Raw genomic sequence first — 20,572 nt, forward strand, 5'->3', positions numbered from 1 at the left:
TAGGAACTACCCTAGGATACATGTTTTTACTTAAAAAGTCCATCGCCTAGGCAACAAGGCACCCCCCGTCGCCTAGCCTCGCCTTAGTGCCTTGAAAAATATGGGCTCAAGCTGACTTCAATTCTGATAAACAACAGAAAACAGGAAGAATGTCACAGACCATTGATTAAGACGAGTGACAGAGGCTCTGATGAAGATTCGAAAGATGAAGACAATCTTGAAAAACACAAATGCCTGGAAGACCAGTTGGCGACCATTCTCCAAAAAGAGGGGGGGAAGGAAATCCCAGGCAACACTGATGATTCAATCGGGCAACTCGGACAAGTCGAGTCAAAGGAATCGAAAAAGGAAGTTGGAGACTGATGATAGTCTGTGTCTAATAGGTGTTGTGTATGAACCCCCTGCTCCATAACAAGTGGCACCACCAACAATCTCTAAAGAAGGAAGGTGGAAAGGCCTCATCAACAACTGGTAGCCATGCAGAGAGGTAAGTCCAAGTGTCACCACTCACAAAAAACCATTTATGACCCAAAGTCCAAGGCCATAATACAAGTAATAAATAATATGGTGGAAATTTTAACAGCAGATGGAACTCGATCTAGGATTCCCCTTCCCATGTTGACAGAGGAAGTTCTTGAAACGGAGGGGTGGGTAAAGCTATTTACCAACCTTCAGTATTCAATAATGACCTTGGAAACCATTTGGTGGAATGAGACCATATATATGGTGCAATCTCTCCTTGGCTAGAACAGTCACATTGCAAGCAAGGAACCACTGATCATGGAAAACTGGGAGGATATTTGTGGAGAACTAGCCCCAACTACAATCGATACCTTTTTTATCAATAACTACAATCAATACCTTGCCAATGGAATCATTAGGGAAGTCTGTTGACTGGGTACTTCTTTGGCTTTGTCCATATTTTACATTGTAACCCCTACTTCATTTAAGCTTATATCGTTTTCTTGTCTTACTCGCTCTGATAGAAATAAAGATGTTCTTAATCTAGAATGCTAGGGGTTGTAATGGCCCTCATACCTTATGCTTCTTGAGAAAACAAATTAAACAAAAAAAAACTGACTTGATTTTCTTATCCTAACCAAAACTAGAAAATCTAAACTCAAAACTCTCGTTTGATCAATGGTGTGGATACCTGGCTAGAGGACAGTTAGGAGGTCTATTCTGTGGATGGAAATCTAGCATGTTTGTGCAACAAATTGTAGCATCCGAAAGAATGATAATTTTGAACATAAAGAATGGTTATTTAGAACCAGAGCGGTGGTTGTGCTTAATATACAGGTATCCAGTAAGATCCAAAAGCAAGATTTTGGAGTGAGCTCAATGAACTAATTGGAGACAAATAAAACTGAATGATGGTAGGGGACTTAAATGACATTGTGGAAATTGAGGATTATCAGGGTGCAAGAGGAGGGACAAACAGAATATCAATACCCTTGACCCAGATCATAAACAAACACTCACCAAAAGAATTAGAACTAGTGGGTGCAAACTTCACTTGGACAACTAGATAAAAAAGGGTCTTAAATTGGTCAAGGACAAATTAGACAAATGTCGAGTTACTCCATAATGGCATAACCTTCACCCAGAAGCATGCATAGAGGCTTAAAAGAACACCTCTGATCATACCATGCTCCTCCTAAACACATCACCAAAAACACTATCGGGACCTAAGCAATTCCACTTCTTACCTACATCGACAAAAGAGGAAGAGTGTAAAAATAATCATTGAATGACAATGGACTGATCAAAACTCCCATAACAAGTGTTAAAGCTGAGAAAGTGCAAAAGTGATTTGAAAAAGCATAATAAAGACAGATTTGGCAAAACATTGAAGAGAATCTGAAAAAAATAGAAGAAAATTTATTGGCCATGGAAGAGGAAGGATTATTAAGTGCAGATAATGAAAGAAAACTAAAAAATAGTATGAGAAATAGTTGTTGCGAGAAGAACAGCTGTGGAGACTAAAATCAAAGGAAGTTTGGTTGAAAGAAGGTGATAGAAACACCGAATGACAAAATCTAATAGAAGAAGAAATTAACTTGACTATCTAAAGAAGGAAAATGGAGAGAATATGGATTTAGAAGAAATTGCTAGGGCCTTCCAAGATCAAGCCATCCAAATAAGTGGGACCATGCAAGATGAAGAGATGGAAATGCATGAACTGACCCAAATAAAAATATCAAAAGAGGAAGCTGATGAGCTTACATCTCCACCAAATGATGAAGAAATTGTAGTGGTGAACCAAATAAAAATACAAGGGAGTTATTCTCAACATTAACTTAAAACCAAAAGCACACTTTTTTGAGATACATTGGTCATTTTCTCCAAATTCCTAAAATCCGGAGAAATAACCCGCCTCCCTATTTAACCTGTAAATGCCACAGATACCTTTTTCTATGACAGAGATAGTTCTACTGGTACAAGAGATTTGTATTTATTATTTTTCTAGACTATCTATTTCAAACCTTTTAAGTATAATACAGTTTAACATTGAAACAACTGGTATAAGAGACAATTAAATGAACAATGCAGTAAAGCAACAAGTGGTTTTTATCCTGTTTTGAGTTTGTATGAAACATGATAGAACCTAACCTGCAAGGATTACTTGAGAAGATTGCACTAGGAATGTGCTTCTGGAGCTCCTCAATCAGATACTTTGGCAATGCACACCTCGGTAGGACAGTTGATGGGCCTGCTAAAATGCCAATGTAAGATGTGGTTTAGGAAGACACTTGCATGTACACAAGGAATATTTCAAATGAAAGAAATCATCTAGAAAAATGAAAGAAGTTGACATACCTGCATCATCAGGACCTGGAACAAACAAAAATTGACTGTTTTCTTTTAGCCGTTGATGAGCCCCGATCATTTCCCCAAGCTTTCCAAACTGTTGTCTGCATATGGAACTTGTTAACCCTGTTTTTCTCTTAAAAACAAGACAATACATCCTATCGGGAAAAAAGTTAAAAAGAAAGCAAGATTTGGAAGGGTTCTTACCTGAGACTCGAGAAAGAATGAAAGGAAAGGTTGCATGGACGAGAGCAGAAATTCCCCATCAGAACAAATAAAGAAGGAACCACCTCCACATTCTCATAACCATCAAGGACGGTGGCTAACTTTGTCATAGTCTTTTCTACGGATAATACAAATTTGTTGGCTCTAAGAATAAAAAAGGTTAATGATAAGAAGCTGGAAATATAAGGTAGTAAATTACCTCTTCATTGTCTAGCCAAATGTCAGAGAGGATAACAAACATGTCATTCACTGCCTTTTTTTCCAGGCCTGCAAGTCGGATCTATTGGAAGTTAAAAGGAAAACCATAACACTACTATCAGTTACTCCAAAAGTCTTTTGAAAGGACAGCTAGAAATAGTTCAACACTTATTGATATTGTTGAAGGCCCAATAAAGGATACAGTTTCTTCCATTGTAAGAACACCACCGCCAAAGAAGTCAAGACCCACAAGCAATGCAAGTGAATCTTCTCTATCCTCTAAAGGGGGAAACCCACATGTATTAACCTACATAATATATCATGTATCAGTATCTTGCAGGAGTTATGAAGAAGCAATTGACACAGTGAATAAAATGTTGAACCATATTTCAAGAAATCATTTTAACAATAGCTCTAAAAGCTCAAAAAAAGAATTCTGTATGTTTGTTATTTCGAACTTCCATGGGTAACATCAGGAAGAAAAGATTTGGTGCATTAGATCACTCTAAATTGTAACCACTTAGACGAGTGTTGAGTCCATCTAAGCTTTATGTTTTAAATATGTTTACTTTGAGAAGTCTGTTCGCAATCATTCTTGGAAATCCAAGTATACTTTCTAGATGAGTGTTGAGTCCATCAAGATCTGACACTTTTTTATCAGCCATAATCTAGCTTGACAGCAGCATATAATAGGCAGACATGAAAAAATGCATGTTTGAATTGGCATGCTACATATGTGATTTGTAAATTAATTTGGTTATGCAGTCCACTATATGTACATAGAGGAGCAATAGTGGAGGAATGTATCATTGGAAAGGTTCTGGAGTTGAGAATTATCTTTCTAAAAACACAACCTCTCAATTATTGTAGCATTTCTACTAAAAACACAATCTCTCTCTCTCTCTCTCAATAGTTTGACATGCTTGGGTTCAATCAGTAGGCATCTCCATGCGGACTTCTCTAATATAAATTGTTGTCCCCTTTTCATCAATCTGTCTACCCATCTCTGTGCTGATTCATGGATCATCCATCAAACTTCGATCCGTCTCACGGGACTTCAAGAACCAAGAGGATATTTTTCCCTTAATCTGCATTTGAAGATTGAGAGGCTGATTCTTCATTTTGAAGTCAATGGTCATTGAGAAGGAATCTAAGACTTCTAGAGAAATATCCATGTTGATAACTAATTAGCAAATAGGAATTGGTATAACTAATTAGCAAATATCCATGTGAAGATGTTTTGAGGTAGATCTCTTCGGAAAGATCAGAGAGGTGGGAGGAGATGGGAAGCTAGGAATTGGTACAAGGGTGTAGAGAAGGGGGCGAGGAGGAGACCGAACTTCTCTTACAGTAACGGTTACGACTGGAGTTTGGCCGAATTTTGGGCAGTCTGAAATCAAGAAGGTGGAGGATAGACAAATGATATTTACAAAGTCCCACGGCGTAGAGGCCAGAAGGAGATTCTTGAGAGATTGCTTGGTGGGAAGATTTCAGTGGAGGGTGGGTTTTCAAGTGGAAAATTGAGTAAGTAGATGTTAGGAGGAGGCGGAAGGAGTGAAAGTAAAGAAATTAGTCGATGACCTCTTCCTGTTCATATTCTCGTCGAGATCAGCGGTGGCTTGGATCCTTAAGCAGGGTCCATGGCAAATGGAGAGAAATCATCTCTTTCTGGACTAGTGGAGGGCAAGCACTAGCTGCTTCTATCCGGAATCAAGCGAAGATTCAGACCGTTCAAAAACCATCTAGGTGAGGGTGTATGGTCTTCCTCTGATACTGTGGTGCCCGAGTGATCAAGAACATAGGGGATGCTTGCAGTGGTTTCGTGGAAACCGATTACTCCCCTGAGGAGATTTCAACCTGTGAGTGAGTTCGAATGAAGGTGAAAAGGTCTGGGAAGATTCCTAAAAAAGTGGAGGTTGTGGGGGAGTCGGTATTTGAAATCTGTATTTGGCCTGAGTCACTGCCGACGGTCCGAAGTTGGACGCAGGAGATTCATGAGAACAATCAGTTCCGATTGCAGGGAAGGAGCTCGGAAATCTCTAACACGGTGGTCCTAGAAGACGAGGGAGAAAGCTCATTGCCGCAAGAGTTCCATAAAAGGTCATTGAGTTTCAAACCGCCACTGAGTAGCTTGTCGGAGGTCGACGGAGGGGAAGAAGATGGTAGTGGGATCAATCTGATCCGTCCACAAGCAATTCCGCTGCACGACCAGGATCGTCCTCAGGCTGAGTGCTTTGAATCTTGCACGCCAGAATTAATGAAGGGAAGAAGTGGGGATTTTCCAAGGGTGGAGGATTTAAAAACTCTCATAAAGCAATGCATTAAAGAACTACACGCGGAATCAGACGTGGAGGTCTCGAGGTTTAAGGGGAGGGAGGTTCGATAAAGGGCCGGATTGGATTCCAAGGAAGATGAGGAGATTCAGATTTGGACTTAGCTTCCGGAACCGGGTCAATCTAGATTTAAATCCTTGTCTACCCGCTCTACTCAATTGGCGAAGAAACTTGAAGGTAAAAAGTTTTTTAGTGAACCTCGGTGGCCCACTGGTAGACAAACAGATTATAGTCTGGTTCAGTTGGAACCGACCTGGGTTAGTCTGCCATCCAAACATCAGTTGAATCCAAGTGATGGGTGATCTGAGTTAGGCTGCTACTTCATCTCAAAAAGTTTGGTCTTCTTCAAAAAGTGTGTGGGAGATGGACAACAGGCGGCAACAAAGTCAAGAGCTGCATCTGGTGCTAGTGGAAGAGATAGTGGAAGAGACTCCGTTGGTGGCGACCCCCATTGCGGTGGTGGGTAATGAGGTTCATAGTGGGGATGTGGGAAATTGTCTTGATCAATCCAAAGAATTGAGAAATAGTGATGTAAGCCCCAAGTAAATGAGGAGAAGCAACGGAGAAGCCTTGTTAGGAAACAAGGGGAAAGCGAGTTCATCAACCGCGGAGGTAGGCAAGGACAGTAAGTCTGAAACTAATCAATCTTCTTGGGTGACATCGAAACTTCTAGGGCTGGGGACTTTGCTGGGAATTTCGATGGAGGGGATGGAAGCTGATATTATTAAGTTCTTGGAAGGAATTGAACAAAGAGTGCTTATGGAGGGGGGGAAATTGGCGGCAAAAAAAGGGGGATTAAAAACAAAGAGAAGCGGAGAAATGATGAGATTAACTTGGGGTTTGAATGATAAGGCAAAGAGCAGTGAAGGGGCTGCAAGGGGGTCTAAGAAGATGTGAAGTGTGGGTCCTTTTCTTTAGTTTTTTCTTATGGAAGTGAAAATTCTTTCCTGAATGTTAGAGGACTGGGATTGGGAAGGAGTAGGATGATGGTATGTGATTCTTTGAAGCAATCGAAGTCTAAGATTACCTTGCTCCAAGAAACTAAACCGGAGCGGGTTGATGCTGCTACAATACGAAGTGTTTGGGGGGAGGGTCAGGTCAGATGGAAGGCCTTGGCTGCCTTGGGGAGTGCTGGTGAAATTGTGAGCCTTTGGGACCCTACTTTCTGTTCTTTGGTTTCTTGCAGAATTGGTAATTTCTCAATCACTCTAAGACTGAAACTACAAGATGGAAAACTTATTCAAGTCACAAATGTTAATGGTCCTGTTGATGCTAATTATCAGATTTGAGATGGTATGATGGTATGCTAATTTCTCAATCACTCTAAGACTGAAACTGAAGCAATCGGGTGGCTTTTTGGGCGAAATTATCAGATTTGAGAGACCCTCAAAACTGTCCTTGGGTAATTGGGGGTGATTTTAATGCAACTATTTCGGTGGATGAGAAGAATACAGGGGGTAGAAGAACTGGTTCGATGAACATGTTTGCTGACTTCATAAAAAGTATGGAATTAATGGACGTCCCAATTTAGGGTAATAGATTCACTTGGACCAATTACCAATCTGTCCCGACCTGGGTTAGCTGGACAGATTCTTGGTTTCTTCAAACTGGGATGAATTCTTTCCTGATTTCAGACAGCTTACCATTCCTAGACCGATGTCCAACCATAGCCCTATTCAGCTTGTTTGTGGTCTCCGTGAGACAGTCAAATCCCCGTTTAAATTTGAAAATGCTTGGTTTGAAGAGGAAAATCTTATCCCCTTAATCAGCTGTGTGGAATGAGTTGCAAGTGGAGGGCTCTAGTTCTTTCGTTATGGCATCAAAATTAAAGGCTGTCAAGGGTAAGCTAAAAATTTGGAGTAAGGAGAAGAATATGAAGTGGGTAATTGATAAGAAGGCTTTGTTGAGCACCATTGTAGAGATTGATAGAGCTGAAGAGGCGGGTCCCTTGTCTGAAGATCTGAGACTTAAGAGGTCAATTGCAAAAAATCAGATATGATAAGATGGCAGTTGAGGAAGAGAGGAAGTGGAGACAAAGAGCTAAATCCATTTGGCTTAAAGAGGGGGATAAAAATACAAAGTTCTTTCACAAAATGGCAATTGCTCGTGCTAGGTTCTCTTCAATCAGCAAGATGGTGTAGGAGGACAGATGTGGTGACTCTAGTTCTAGATGTGAATCAGTCCTCTAATATCAAGTTTAAACTTAGTGATTAGCAGAATAAATCAGGTCTGAATAACTGTGTAAGAGAAGAAGATGGCAAAGAGAAGAGGTAAGAGAAGGAGTCAAATAATTCTCCATTCTCCTCTAACCCTATTTTATTAAGATCTAAAAATTTAATGATGACAAGAATGCCCTTAAGTGGGCAGCCAGCTTGGCAGTTATATAAAGAAAGTAAACAAGAATAAATAACAGGCCCATTAAGTGTGGCCCATCAACATAAAATAAAAGATATTACAAGAGAGGTTGTTAGGGCCCATTCGGCCCAGTCTCTTTACAGTTCTAAAGTCAAATCTATAGCTACTTCTTTCTATAAGAACCTTTATAAAGAGAAGTGGGTTCAGAGACCTTTTCCCTCCGAGCTTCAATTTAATAAATTAAATGAAGAGCAGAAAATCTGGTTAGAGAGACCATTCTCAAAAGAGGAAATTAAGGGTGCAGTAAGAAGCTAGAAAATGATAAATCACTGGGTCCTGATGGGTTCTGTAATCTATTCTATTTAAAATGTTGGGATATTGTGAGGAGTGATCTGATGCAGGTGTTTCAGGCACTTCACACTAATGCCTCCTTTCAGAGAAGTCTGAATGCAACTTTCATCACTCTTATTCCAAAAATTGAGGGGGCTGTCAATATAAAGGACTTCAGGCCCATTGGTCTCTTGCACAGTTTCTACAAAATCTTGGCTAAGGTTTTGGCTGAAAGAATGAAGTGTGTGTTAGGCAGTGGTATCTCTTGTAACCAAAGTGCTTTTGTCCCGGGTGGACAGATGGTTGACTCTGTTCTCATTACTAATGAACTGTTGGAGTCCAGAAGAAGAGAGGGGACCCCAGGTGTTCTGTGTAAATTGGATATTGAAAAAGCTTATGATCATGTTAACTGGCACTGCTTGGATCTGGTTTTGGAGAAAATGAATTTTGGGCAGCTTTGGAGAAACTAGATCAAAGTTTGTGTTAAGACTCCTAAGTTCTCCATCTTAATTAACGGGCAAACAACGGGGTTTTTTGGAAGTTCAAGAGTTTGAGGCAAGGTGACCCTCTCTCTCCCCTACTCTTCATTTGTGTCATGGAAATTTTATCTCTCTTTAGCAAGAAGGCTGCTGAGAATGGGCTTTGGGAGGGCTTTGCAATTGCTCCAAGGAAAGAAAAAGTCAATATTCTTCAATTTGCTGATGACACCTTATGATTTGTTGATGCTTCTCCTAATCAACTGGAGGTGGTGCTTGGAATTTTGAATTGGTTTGAGGTGGTGTCTGGCCTTAAGGTTAATTTGAGTAAATCTCAGATTATCCTTGTAGGTCTTGTTACAAATCTAAAAGTTTGTGCAGAAGTTATGGCTTGTCAAACTGCCCATCTTCCAGTCAAGTACTTGGGGCTCCCTCTGGGAGTTAAATATACTTCCTCTCAGATTTGGAATCCAGTGGTTGAAAGAATGGAGAAGAAATTGGCTTCCTGGAATGCTAAATACCTTTCTTTTGGGGGGAAAGTGATTTTGATTAAGAGTACTCTTTCTAATTTACCTACTTACTACCTCTCCCTATTTCCTATTTCTTCCAAAGTGGCTAATAGAGTGGAGCAACTACAGAAAAACTTTCTCTGGAGAGGTTGAGAGGAGGAGAAGAAGGTTCATGTTGTAAACTGGGATCAAGTGTGTCTTCCTAAGGAAGTTGGAGGGTTGGGAATAAGAAAATTGAAGAAATTCAATTCTGCCCTCCTGTGTAAATGGCTTTGGAGATTTGCAAATGAAAGAAATGCTTGGTGGAGGAAGCTGATTGTGGACAAATATGGAATGGACTGGGGTGATTGGAGATCCAATTCTCCTATTTCAAGAGGAATAAATTCCATTTGGACAGGTATAATGAAGAACGCTAGCTTATTTGAGGAAGGAATCAGTTACAACTTGGGAAATGGGGAAAGAATCAAATTTTGGAAAGACTCTTGGTGTTCTGAAGTGTGTCTAAAAGATGCCTTTCCTCTCTTGTATCAAATTTCTGTAAATCAGGACTCCTCGGTGGCTGAGAATTTCAATGTGGATGGTAACTCTTTCAGTTGGAACCTAACTTGTAGGAGGCGCCTCTTTGACTGGGAATTTGAGGAGTATGCAATTCTGTTGGGCCTGCTCCAAAACCAGAGGACTGACCCAAACATGGAGGATGCTTGGAGATGGAAATGGGAAGCTAATGGCATGTTTTCTGTTAAGTCTATGTTCAGTAAGTTGATAAGTTCAGGTCAGGAAAACTTTCCGGCTAGGCAGATTTGGAGCTCATTCAGTCCTTCTAAAGTGAAGTTTTTGCTCTGGACAATGACTTTAAATAAATGGTTATCCAAAGTTAATCTAGTGAAACGTGGCATTCAGATTTCAGATATGTCATGTGGCTTATGTGGTGGGGTAGTAGAAACTACTGAACATCTGGCCTTACATTGCCCAGTCTCAAATTATATTTGGAGGCATTTTCTCCAAGCTTTGGAAATCAGCTGGGTAATGCCAATTTCTGTGAAGGATCTGCTGTTGTGTTGGCAGATTGAGGGTCTCAGCAAGAAAGGTATCTTGGTTTGGAAGACTATCCCAGCTGCTGTGCTTTGGACTATCTGGATTGAAAGAAATAACAGAATTTTTCAGGGCAAAGCTAAATCTCCAGAGGAAATGGTGCAGATAGCTGTGGGTAAACTTCTGTCCTTGGTGTCGGCATCGGAGTTGTTTAAAAATCAGAATTTGAGTCTGTTGTTTAGATCTCAGAACTGGTTGTATCTGTAATTTGTGGTGGCTCTAGGCAGCCTCTAATGGCCTAGGCTCCTTGGTACTGGTTCTTATTTTAATAAATTACCTTACCTTTTCAAAAAAAAAATTCTAAGGTCTTTTTATTGTGCTTGAATATAAAGTTGTGGAGTTTTTTTTTTTCATTTTGTTATGCCAACTAGTTTTCATAATGTATACAAAAAAAAAGTCCCTACATGTTTATCTCTTTTTCAGTAGGAGCCTTTAGTTCCCTTTTATGGCAAACAAGCTTCTATTCCCTTTATTTTGTATCGATACATTAGATCTTGTTATGGACAAGGGAGATTAATATTTTTTATTTGATAATCCGTATAACTAATTAATACAAAAAACCAAAATATAAGGGAAAAAATGTAGTACTAGTCTATACAGAAAATTTAAACTACACATGCCAGAGGGATAAATTGTCATATACCAGTTTGAAATTGATAACATGTAATTCCAACTTGGCTGATATTACAAATGTGAAATTTTGTTGCCACATCATCACTACCCTCCATTTCTACCCGCCACATGGAATCCACCAAACCAGGTAAGCATCATCTTCTACCTTCTTACCGCTGCTCAATAGCAGGGATTCTGCTTCCATTGCAACCCAGATTTTGCACTAGAGTCCTAGTAGGTCAATAGAATGGGGAATTGCTTCTGGCTTGGCACCTACAGTCCTGATTCTTGTTGCATGAAGATCTACTATGTTCATGGCTTCCAAGATCCCTCCACAGGCTATTGCTACTTTCTCTAATAAGGGTTCCGACCACAAGCTGAAAGGGAGACCCAGAATCTTCAAAATGATACTTCCTTTGCAGTATTCTCATTACAAGTCAGGCTCCAATTTTCAATCATAACCAGTCCCCCATTGGTCTCCACCATACAAAAGTTGAGATTAGCACTTCCCACTTCCAGTATAGCTTTGTTAAACTCAAACAGCTTGAGCAATAGCGTATCTTTTAGCTATAATTTACTTGCAATGGCATTAAGCTCTCCTTACAATCTTTTACTCTGCTTTTCATTGAGACTAACATTTTTTCTCCCAATTTTCACTCCCGCCACTTACCGCCATTCCTGGAGCTATTTAAAAGCATATGAGAGGTGTATTCTAGTCTTCCCTCTCTTTCTCTCCCTATTTCTTCTGAGTTCCTCCATTTGCCTCCTTGGATTCTTGTGATCAATCTTCCTCTTCTATCTTTTGTTCAAGTTTTTTAGTTTCAATCCATCTGCTCATATACTCCTGTAGAAGCCCTGCTACAGTTTTCCAACCCGAGTTATTTCGTCCTTCTAGGAAACATATTACTTGTCTTTGTCCTCAACCAAACTGCTCTTTTAGCATCAGGAACCATCCCTTTATGTTTCTTCTCTGTTCTATCTGATATATTCTTTCTTTCACCTTCAAGGTATTCTTCCAACCTGGATGTTTCACCAAGTGTATTACTCCATCAACAAAACCTTTTAACCAGCCTGCTGCATCTAACTCCTGAAATAGAGTTGCTCTTCTTCCTTCTTTGATCATTAGCAAATCTTTTCCTCTGCTTCTAGTTTCCTCAAACAAAAAGTTAATGGCCTCAATCCCTCACCAAACTAACACTTCACTTCAGCCCCCTCACTCTTCCACATATAGTCCATTAACCTATGCCAAGAATCTCATTTCACCATCTCAACCCTAATTAGGACCTTCTTGCACCACCCCTTGTTCTTCAATACCTTCAACTTTAAAAATACACCACCTACCTTCCAAAAGGAAGGCTTCCACTCCACCAACCTACAAACTTAGGAGAAATGTTTTTAAAGGCGTGGGTGGTGCATGTATGTCTAGAGGTGCACTTCCAAGCAAGGCACCCTCAAAATCCCTGGGGGCATATGCAGGAGTTGTTGCCTTCGAGGCAGACATCTCAGTTGCATGATGTGTACACCTCAAAAGCCTTTTGCACAAGGCATATGCCTCTGATACTACTCATGCATGCCTCAGACAGAAAGAAAGAAAGGAAAAAAAAAAAGAGAAAATAAAAAGGAAAGGGAAGGGAAGAGAAATAATATAGGAAGATCTATCACCCACTTAGGCTCCACAAACTCCACAACCCAGCTATGCTTTTGGTTATTCTTTATCCACCTTTTGTTCATGAATAAATCGGAACACTTTCAGATCTTCCCATGCACCATTGTACCTCCTAGAAATCTACCATCCTATTTAATTCCTTAATTTCATATTATATTTTGATCATGCATTCCTGTAAACATCCATGCAAATTGACATACATTTTCAACAGGACAGAAACTGCACATTCCCCTTTTATCATCTCATTTTCTAAAATGAGATGGCAATCACATACACCCCAAATTACAATGTATCTACAGCCTGACTGATGTTGGACCTGTGGGGATCCTACAACTAATGGATCTAGTGGTGGGCTTTGTAGGGGAAAGGGAATTTGACTAATTATGGATGAATATAGGTGGAATGATACATAGTCAGCTTGCTCTCCACCAATGAATAATAGATTAGAAAGTAAGATAATAACTCTTTCTGTTAGAGAAACAACAAAAATGAACATCTAATGTAAAACCCTCCTAAATGGATATTCCATGCGTTCTTGAGGACACTTCCATAACATTTCCTTCTTATCTCCTAGGTTATTGGACATAAATGAACATCTAATGTAAAATATGAATGACATAGTTCAAACCAGACATTACTTAATAATAAAGACAACATTTCAAACACCTTTTTGCAGGTATATAATGTTAGAATTCAAAAAAAAGAATTATTTTAACAGTATATACTTTTCCATAGGTGTGCCCAAGTTCATGTTTTCTCATCTTTTTTTTTTTGATAAATAACATCAATTCCTTTAAAATAATGAATAGACACAAGAAGATCCCCTTAGAGGCGCAAGGAGCAGCCTCTCCAAACAGCAAATACACAAACTACAATAGAGATAACATGAATGTTGAAATTAAAACAAGAGTTATTGTGCCCAGAACAATGTTTCCCTATTTATCCCTTGTTTTGCGAAGACATCAGCAAAAGCATTAGCTGATCTCCCAACCCATTGTACTGTTATAGACATATTTCTTGTCAGCCATTTGAATTTCTTTAACTCATTTTTGTAGCCCCAAGTGACATCCTCCGGATTATTTAACCAGTCCACCACTGTCTTAGATTCTCCTTCAATCAGAAGCTGTTCCACGCCCACTTCTTTTGCAAGAAGTATTCCTTGTATTGCAGCTAACAGTTCTGCCTGGATAGAGTTCCCAGCTCCTAAAGGGCCAGAGTAGATTAAGACAACATATCCAGCCTCATTCCTCAGTACACCTCCCATCCCAGAGGGACCCGGGTTACCCTGGCTACTCCCATCAAAATTCAGCTTCAAAGAACCAAGAGGAGGGGGGACCCAGCTAGTCACTACCCTTCCCTTGTAGGAGGAACAGTTTGCTACCAACTTCCAATCCTTCCAACAATCAGTAAAAGTAAAATGGTTAAATAATTCTGGAGTCTTTAACCAATGTAATGACCTGGACAAAATGCAGTCCTTTAAGGTTTGACTGCTTCTTCCTTTTTCTTGGAAGATTTTGGCATTCCTTTCTTCCCATACTGTCCATAACAATGCTGCTCGTGAGCATCTCCACATTTTCCTTCCTCTTTTATGGGGCCAAGAGAAGAAAGAAGGGTTAAAGATTGTGCTTACTTCTGTTGGCATATCCCAACTAGACCCAAACAAAGATAGAAGCCAAGCCTAGAGCTCTGCAGTGACACTTCAAGATAAAAATAGATGATTACAATCCTCACCATGAGATCTGCAAAGAATACACCAGTTTGGTGAAATACAAAGGACGGGTCTTCTCTTTTGTAGGTTGTCCATCGTGTTACTTTACCATGCCACGCTTCCCAGCACAAAGCCATAACCTTGTGGGGGATCAGCCTACACCCAACTTCTTTGGAAGGGAAACTCTGATGAGAGGGAGATTAGCAGAGGAACTTGAAAAAGGACCACAAGAAAAAGACCCTTTGGGGTGAATGGCCCAAATCCTTTTATCAGGTTTCGAGGGATCCAACCAAACCTTATCAAGGAGACACAGAAGAGTAGACAAACACTCAATTTCTTCATCCCTTAATCCTCTATGGAAACCAAAATCCCAAGACAAAGCTGGTAAAAATAAATTCAATGGAAGGAATTTTGAGATCACCTCATTTTTATACAAAGAAACAGAGTACAACAAAAGAAAAAGGTCTTTCAAAGGGAGATCTCCAACCCAAATGTCCTCCCAAAACCGAATAGAATTACCTGAACTAGCATCATACCTGACACAGCTAAGGAACTGTGGAAGAATTTTGTGAATTGCTTTCCAAGGTGTGGCTAGGTTAGCCCTCATTGATGCACCAGCATCCCAACCACCCTAATCCTCCCTCCTCTTTGCTTCTACTCACAACCCCCCACTTAATTAAATGGTCTCTTTTACCTTCTCTCGGTTCCCACAGAAAATCTCTCATCAATTTTTCCAACTTCTTCGCTTCCCTAGACGGTATCCTAAAGACAGAGAGATAATAGGTAGGTAGATTCATGAGGGTAGCTTTTATCAAAGTGATCCTCCCACCCAAAGAGATATAATTTTTCTTCCACACAACTAGTCTCTTTTCTAACTTCTCAAAGACTAGGGTCCAGAACCTACTCTCCCTAGGGTTTGCTCCCAATGGAAGCCCTAAGTAAGACAAAGGCCAGGAGGAAATGGAGCACTCAAGACAGCCTACAATCGCCTCAACCTCCTCAAAAACTAAATTTGCTCCAGCTATGCAGCTTTTTCCTAGATTGATTTTCAAATTAGACTCCTTGAAAAACTGTAATCAATTCTTTCGAATTTTCCACCTTCTCACCAAAACCTCCCTCACAGAAGATCATCAAGTCATCTACAAACTGAAGGTGAGTGACTAGAATTCGGTTTGTGCCTACTCTCCAACCCCTTATCACATTTTCCCTATCAGCCCTAGTGATAATTCGACTAAACACATCAGCTACCAAGGTAAAGTGGAAGGGTGAAAGTGGGTCCCCTTGTCTGATTCCCCCTACTAGCTGGAAAAAATCCCTCACCACCCCGTTTGCTAGGATGGAATAGTGACAAGAGCTAACACAACCAGTCATCCAACTACACCATCTTTCCCCAAACCCACACTTCCTCAAAACCTCTAGTAGGAACTGTCAGTCCACCAAATCATAGGCTTTCTCCAGATCAAGATTACAAACAAAGCCTCTCTGCTTGGACCTCTTCATCTCTTCCACACATTCATTGGCAATCAGAATCTGATCAATTATCTGACGCCCTTGGATGAAAGCCCCTTGAACCTGACTAATAATGGAGGGAGAGGATTGCTTTAATCCTTAAAGACAAGACCTTGTTGAATCAAACTCTTTGCCATGCATTGGATTCTAACTCTTGTCTTTGTGTCTATGCAAAAATGTTTCCAACCACTTTAGAACTCAGACACTATAATACCTGAACCCTAATAACTCATTAGTAATCTTACTAAAACTAATTTACTGTAAAAAATACTAAAAATAGTACATCAGAATTTCAATATAAATAGCAATTATAGGAATTACTACAAATAGTCCAAAAGTTGCCATAAATAGTAAGTTCATTTTTACTATGAACAATGAATTTCTGGAAGACTAAAACCTAACCTATTCTTAAAACACCAACAATAAAAGGTCTCTCTAAAGAAGGCAAGGTCATTTGGGGAGTAGGACCAGTTTTATGGTTTGGACAATATTGACAGAAAGAAGCAAAAGACTGTTTGAAAATAAGTTTGTTACAGAGGAAAATTTATGTAAAGGTTTTTGGGATAGGATGTACTCATGGGTAGGAACACATAGACAATTCAGGAATAGACCATATAGCTCATTTTGTAATTCTGGAGCTCTTTTTGTATCTATACACACAGGGTATACAGTTTAGAAGATGTACACTTGTTGATTGGACACTGCACAGCTCCTTGTTGTGCAGATCTGGTTTTCTCTGTCTAATATATTACTCTACCTTTCTCTCAAAGAAAAAAAATATAGATAATAAATTTAAAAACCCAAAAATGCCAAAGCCACATCACCCAGAAATTCTGATATTGGTTGAGAAATAGGAAGAAAACTGATCTAGTTCTCTGTTGATTCTTCCCTTGCTTCCTATCTACATCACCAAAAGACCTTTAATTCCATTGAATAATCCCCATTACCAGTAATTACATCAACTATCCATCCCCATTCCCCAGTTTGTATTCACATTCCTTTTTGTGCCTGCTCTTATTTTTTTTATCAATAACCATGGCGTTTATTAATTAAAGCAAGTAAGAAGAAGGTACAAAGTTATAAAATAGTCAATGATAGATAAACCCTCATATTTCTCCCAAAAATATCCTATTTTTTTCTTGCAGCCGAATTTCAATAACACACACAAAGTTCAATAATGTAACATACAGAATTTCTTAAAAAATGAATGAATCAAACACAGGCATTGTATATCAAGAATTGAAGCTAGATTTCAGCCCTAATTTGTTCAACTACAGAAATCATATTCTATGCAAACTAAAGACTCACTACTAATGACCATGAGTTCTCCATTGTCAAAACGGGAAAAAAATCAAGCATCTGAAAGGAGATTCTAAGTGGAAAAAGAAACTAACCTGAAAAATACCATCTGGAAGCATCACACCTTCTGCTACTATTACAGTGTTTTCAACAAATAGCCCTGTTGTTATTTTGTATGACAAGTCAAAGAAAATAATAGTTTCATTTCTCAACTTCAAAACAGGAAGAGCTATCAGAGATGGAAACAATTAATGCATCCAATTAAACGGCTATACCTAAATATACTTTCAAAAGAAATAGTAGTACCTCAGTTTCAATAAAAACTTTAACCTTTTTTATCAAAAACAGAATAAAAACTTTAACCTCAACCACACTGTGAACATATCTACAGAATAAACAGCAAGCATTGTTTAAAAACGATAGAAAAATACAAATATATGGAACAAAGTTTGAAATTGGGTTAATCTAAGACAAACATTCTTTTCTATAACTGTACCAACAAATCATACAATCTTGTCTGAGAATGGTTGAAGTTAGACAAGCATTCTTTTGTACTAAAAAATCACAAATTACAGAATTTCAGTTTGAGAAAGAGATATTTCACCGTATATCTCCTATGCTTGTTACCTATACAGCTACTGAACTACACTTCACTAAACGATCAACCCGTGGTTGTGCAGGACTTGTTCTAAACTTAGTTACTCTCACATGTATGGGCTTTTACATACATACAATGGAACACTATTACATACTCATTGATTAGTGTAGGAAGTGTAGGAGAAAAGGCTAGGGGATCCAGAATCCAATATGAAAAGGTAAACAACAAGAGCATTCTCAAGCTGACAATTACATGAAAAAAAAAAAACAACACAAAACAATAGTGTAGGAAATCCAGACACCAATATGAAAACGTTTTCGCCAGTATACAAGCATTTGAACCAAAAAATAATAAATACAAAAGAAATTGTGAGAAGGATATTGCATTGGACAAATTAACTTCCACTGATGCAGTTAAATCTTCCAAGTAGAAATGGCCATCTTCCAATTGAGATATTACACCCATAATCCATTTTCTACCAGTTTGCCCAATCAAAGACTGAATTGGAGATATCTGCAGCCAAGATAATTCAAAAATGGTCCATTACAACTATGCTTTCACAATAACAGCATACCATAACCATTAACCAAATGTCATGAAAAATATAAAAAGAAAGAAAGAAGGTCCATACTTCACAACTTCCTGTCTCTGTCATTTCAGTATCAAATGCAGGTCTTGAGAAATGCCGATCACGAGAAATCCTTTGGAGCAACAACTGAAATCTATCCCTGTATAGGGCAGCTTTTGCAGAAGCATCACCATGTATTGGTAGCTTTCCTGTGTGCCTAAAATAAGAAGAATTACATAACTACAGGCATCCAGATAGGCTTTTGGCAACAATATTCTCAAAAATGTATGTATTTTTCTCTTATTTCTGTTTCCCTGAGCAGAACACTCATATTTTTGGCCAACTCTACTGCTAAAAAACATTGAACTAAAGGACTTACTCGTAAAAGACCTTTTTGATGGAATCATAGCAAAACTTGGGGACAATGAAAGCATCTATTACGCGAAGTGCAGATCGACTACTGGAACTGGGGTTCTCCTCTGCTGCGGCTTCGGCTTCCAATAAAAGGTTTACAACCCGTTGCACGGGCTCCTTATCCAGAATGGACGATTTAACTGACAATTTTTCGCAACAATAGAATAACGAAGGTCAGGACTCAGGAAATCAAACGAAAACCATTTAAAGGAAGGGAAAATGCAGAGATTGAATGTTTTAAGGAAGAGGTCAAGTGTGACTTACGGGATTCCCTCTCGATTTCGTCGATGAGGAGGTCGATGGCTTCGTCTTCAGCATCTTCGAAACGGCTCAAGAAAGAGAGAATCTCCTCTAGGGCGTCGATTTTCAGAGTATAGCCTCTAATCTTGAATTTCCTTTGGACCTTCTTCCTCGTTCCTGCTCCCATTTTCTTCGCCCTGCTTACTCTCTCTCTCTCTCTCTCTCTGACTCTCTCTGCAAACGGCGGGAAATAATTGAAGGATTTGTTGGAGATGGCGGGAAAAAAGGGGTTATAAAGTTATGATAGATACATTCTCAAGGTTCGGAATCCGGAGCCTGAAATATTTTCGCCCGCAGTGGTGAGAGAAGACGATGGGATCGGGTCCGTTTTGGGACTGGGGTTGGCAAATGGGTGGAATTGGGTTGAGTATCAATCCACCCATATTGTCCCACTAAAACCATTTACTAATATTGTCCTGTTTGAGAAGACTTAAAAAGTAATTCTTTTAACACATGCGACTACACTTTTTAAATATTTATAGGTGTTTGATAAAAAGTGGAGAAAAAGTATTTTTTTTAAAGAAGCATTTCTTTGAAAAAATAATTTTAAATTAGCTTTTTTTTAAGTACTCCAAAAAATTAGGACAAACCAATTCCCACCAAATTTTTATAATGACAAAAATGCCCTCGCGAGGGTTATACACCCTTCCCCACCCTCATCCATTCAGTCAAACCTCACACCCTAGCAGCGGGCGCACCAGTTGCAGTTTCACCGGCGACGATTGGCGGTGAAGAACAGTGGCCAGCGATGAGGTGCCATTTCGACCAAACCTCGGCGATGCAGATGAGCAAAACCGCCATCATTAGAAGCACACGTAACGCCATTTTTGGTGACCCAAAAGCAACATGAATAAAAGCTGAAGCACACTCACAAAAGTCATCATCTTGCTATCCCTTCCTTTGCTAAAATTAATTTACTCAAAAAATTGATTCTGGTGACTAATGGAATGGACAATATGTTGATCACTATATGCTCAATGAGCGAAAAACATTGTCCACCTTCTTCCTCTAGCCGCAATGAATGGAGCACCACAGCATGCTCAATGACCGAAAAACGTTGTCCACCTTCTTCCTCTAGCCGCAGTGAACGGAGCACCACAGCACCGAATCAAAGTAGCAGTGGTAGCTCTGCCCCATCTACCTTTCCTTCTCTCTCCTCTTCTTCTCCTTCTCCTCCTTCTTCCCTTAGTTGTTGCGACACACAAACTACAACTGAAATCCCCAAGTCATGGTTTATCTTCTTATCCTTCTTCTTCTTTCCCCTTCATATTCTTCTTCTCTAGTTCTCTCTTCTCTCCTCCCCTATTCTGCTATAACCAGAATAAACTCAAACTTTCTATATACAAACGAGAAGGTGAGGAGAGTTCAACCTGAATTGGGAACCACGACCGAGTTCGAGTTGATCACTAGCGTGCTCCAAAGTTATTCCAATAGAGTGGGTTTGCTGAGAGAAAAGGAGATCGGTAGAAGGATATTCATTTGGTTGGTTCTCTAGTTCTCTCATTATTATTATTGTTATTATTATTATTATTATTATTATTATTATTATTATTATTATTATTATTAATT

General features: G+C 39.3%; 1 protein-coding gene across 5 annotated transcripts in view; it reads right to left on the bottom strand.

The window, feature by feature from the left end:
* DPB2 (DNA polymerase epsilon subunit B2) overlaps nucleotides 1–20,300 on the bottom strand; it is a 32,376-nt gene extending 12,076 nt beyond the window's left edge. For 2 of the 5 annotated variants that reach the window (XM_088984032.1, XM_088984034.1), the window contains exons 1-10: nucleotides 18,968–19,454; nucleotides 18,669–18,843; nucleotides 18,353–18,506; nucleotides 18,102–18,234; nucleotides 17,219–17,295; nucleotides 3,437–3,541; nucleotides 3,236–3,316; nucleotides 3,019–3,149; nucleotides 2,821–2,915; nucleotides 2,614–2,713 (exon numbers count right to left, since the gene is read on the bottom strand). In XM_088984032.1, coding sequence (XP_088840158.1) covers nucleotides 2,614–2,713; nucleotides 2,821–2,915; nucleotides 3,019–3,149; nucleotides 3,236–3,316; nucleotides 3,437–3,541; nucleotides 17,219–17,295; nucleotides 18,102–18,234; nucleotides 18,353–18,506; nucleotides 18,669–18,843; nucleotides 18,968–19,130 — 1,214 coding nt within the window. In that variant the 5' untranslated portion in view covers nucleotides 19,131–19,454. Of the gene's footprint in view, nucleotides 1–2,613; nucleotides 2,717–2,820; nucleotides 2,916–3,018; nucleotides 3,150–3,235; nucleotides 3,317–3,436; nucleotides 3,542–17,218; nucleotides 17,296–18,101; nucleotides 18,235–18,352; nucleotides 18,507–18,668; nucleotides 18,844–18,967 lie in introns of all 5 variants that reach the window. The other 3 variants (XM_088984030.1, XM_088984033.1, XM_088984031.1) reach the window with 2 other exon arrangements.
* Between the last annotated feature and the right edge of the window lie 272 nt (nucleotides 20,301–20,572).

The sequence above is a fragment of the Nelumbo lutea genome, chromosome 4, assembly GCF_056320005.1.
Source record: "Nelumbo lutea isolate HS-2025 chromosome 4, American lotus-T2T, whole genome shotgun sequence".
In the NCBI taxonomy this organism is placed as follows: Eukaryota; Viridiplantae; Streptophyta; class Magnoliopsida; order Proteales; family Nelumbonaceae; genus Nelumbo; species Nelumbo lutea.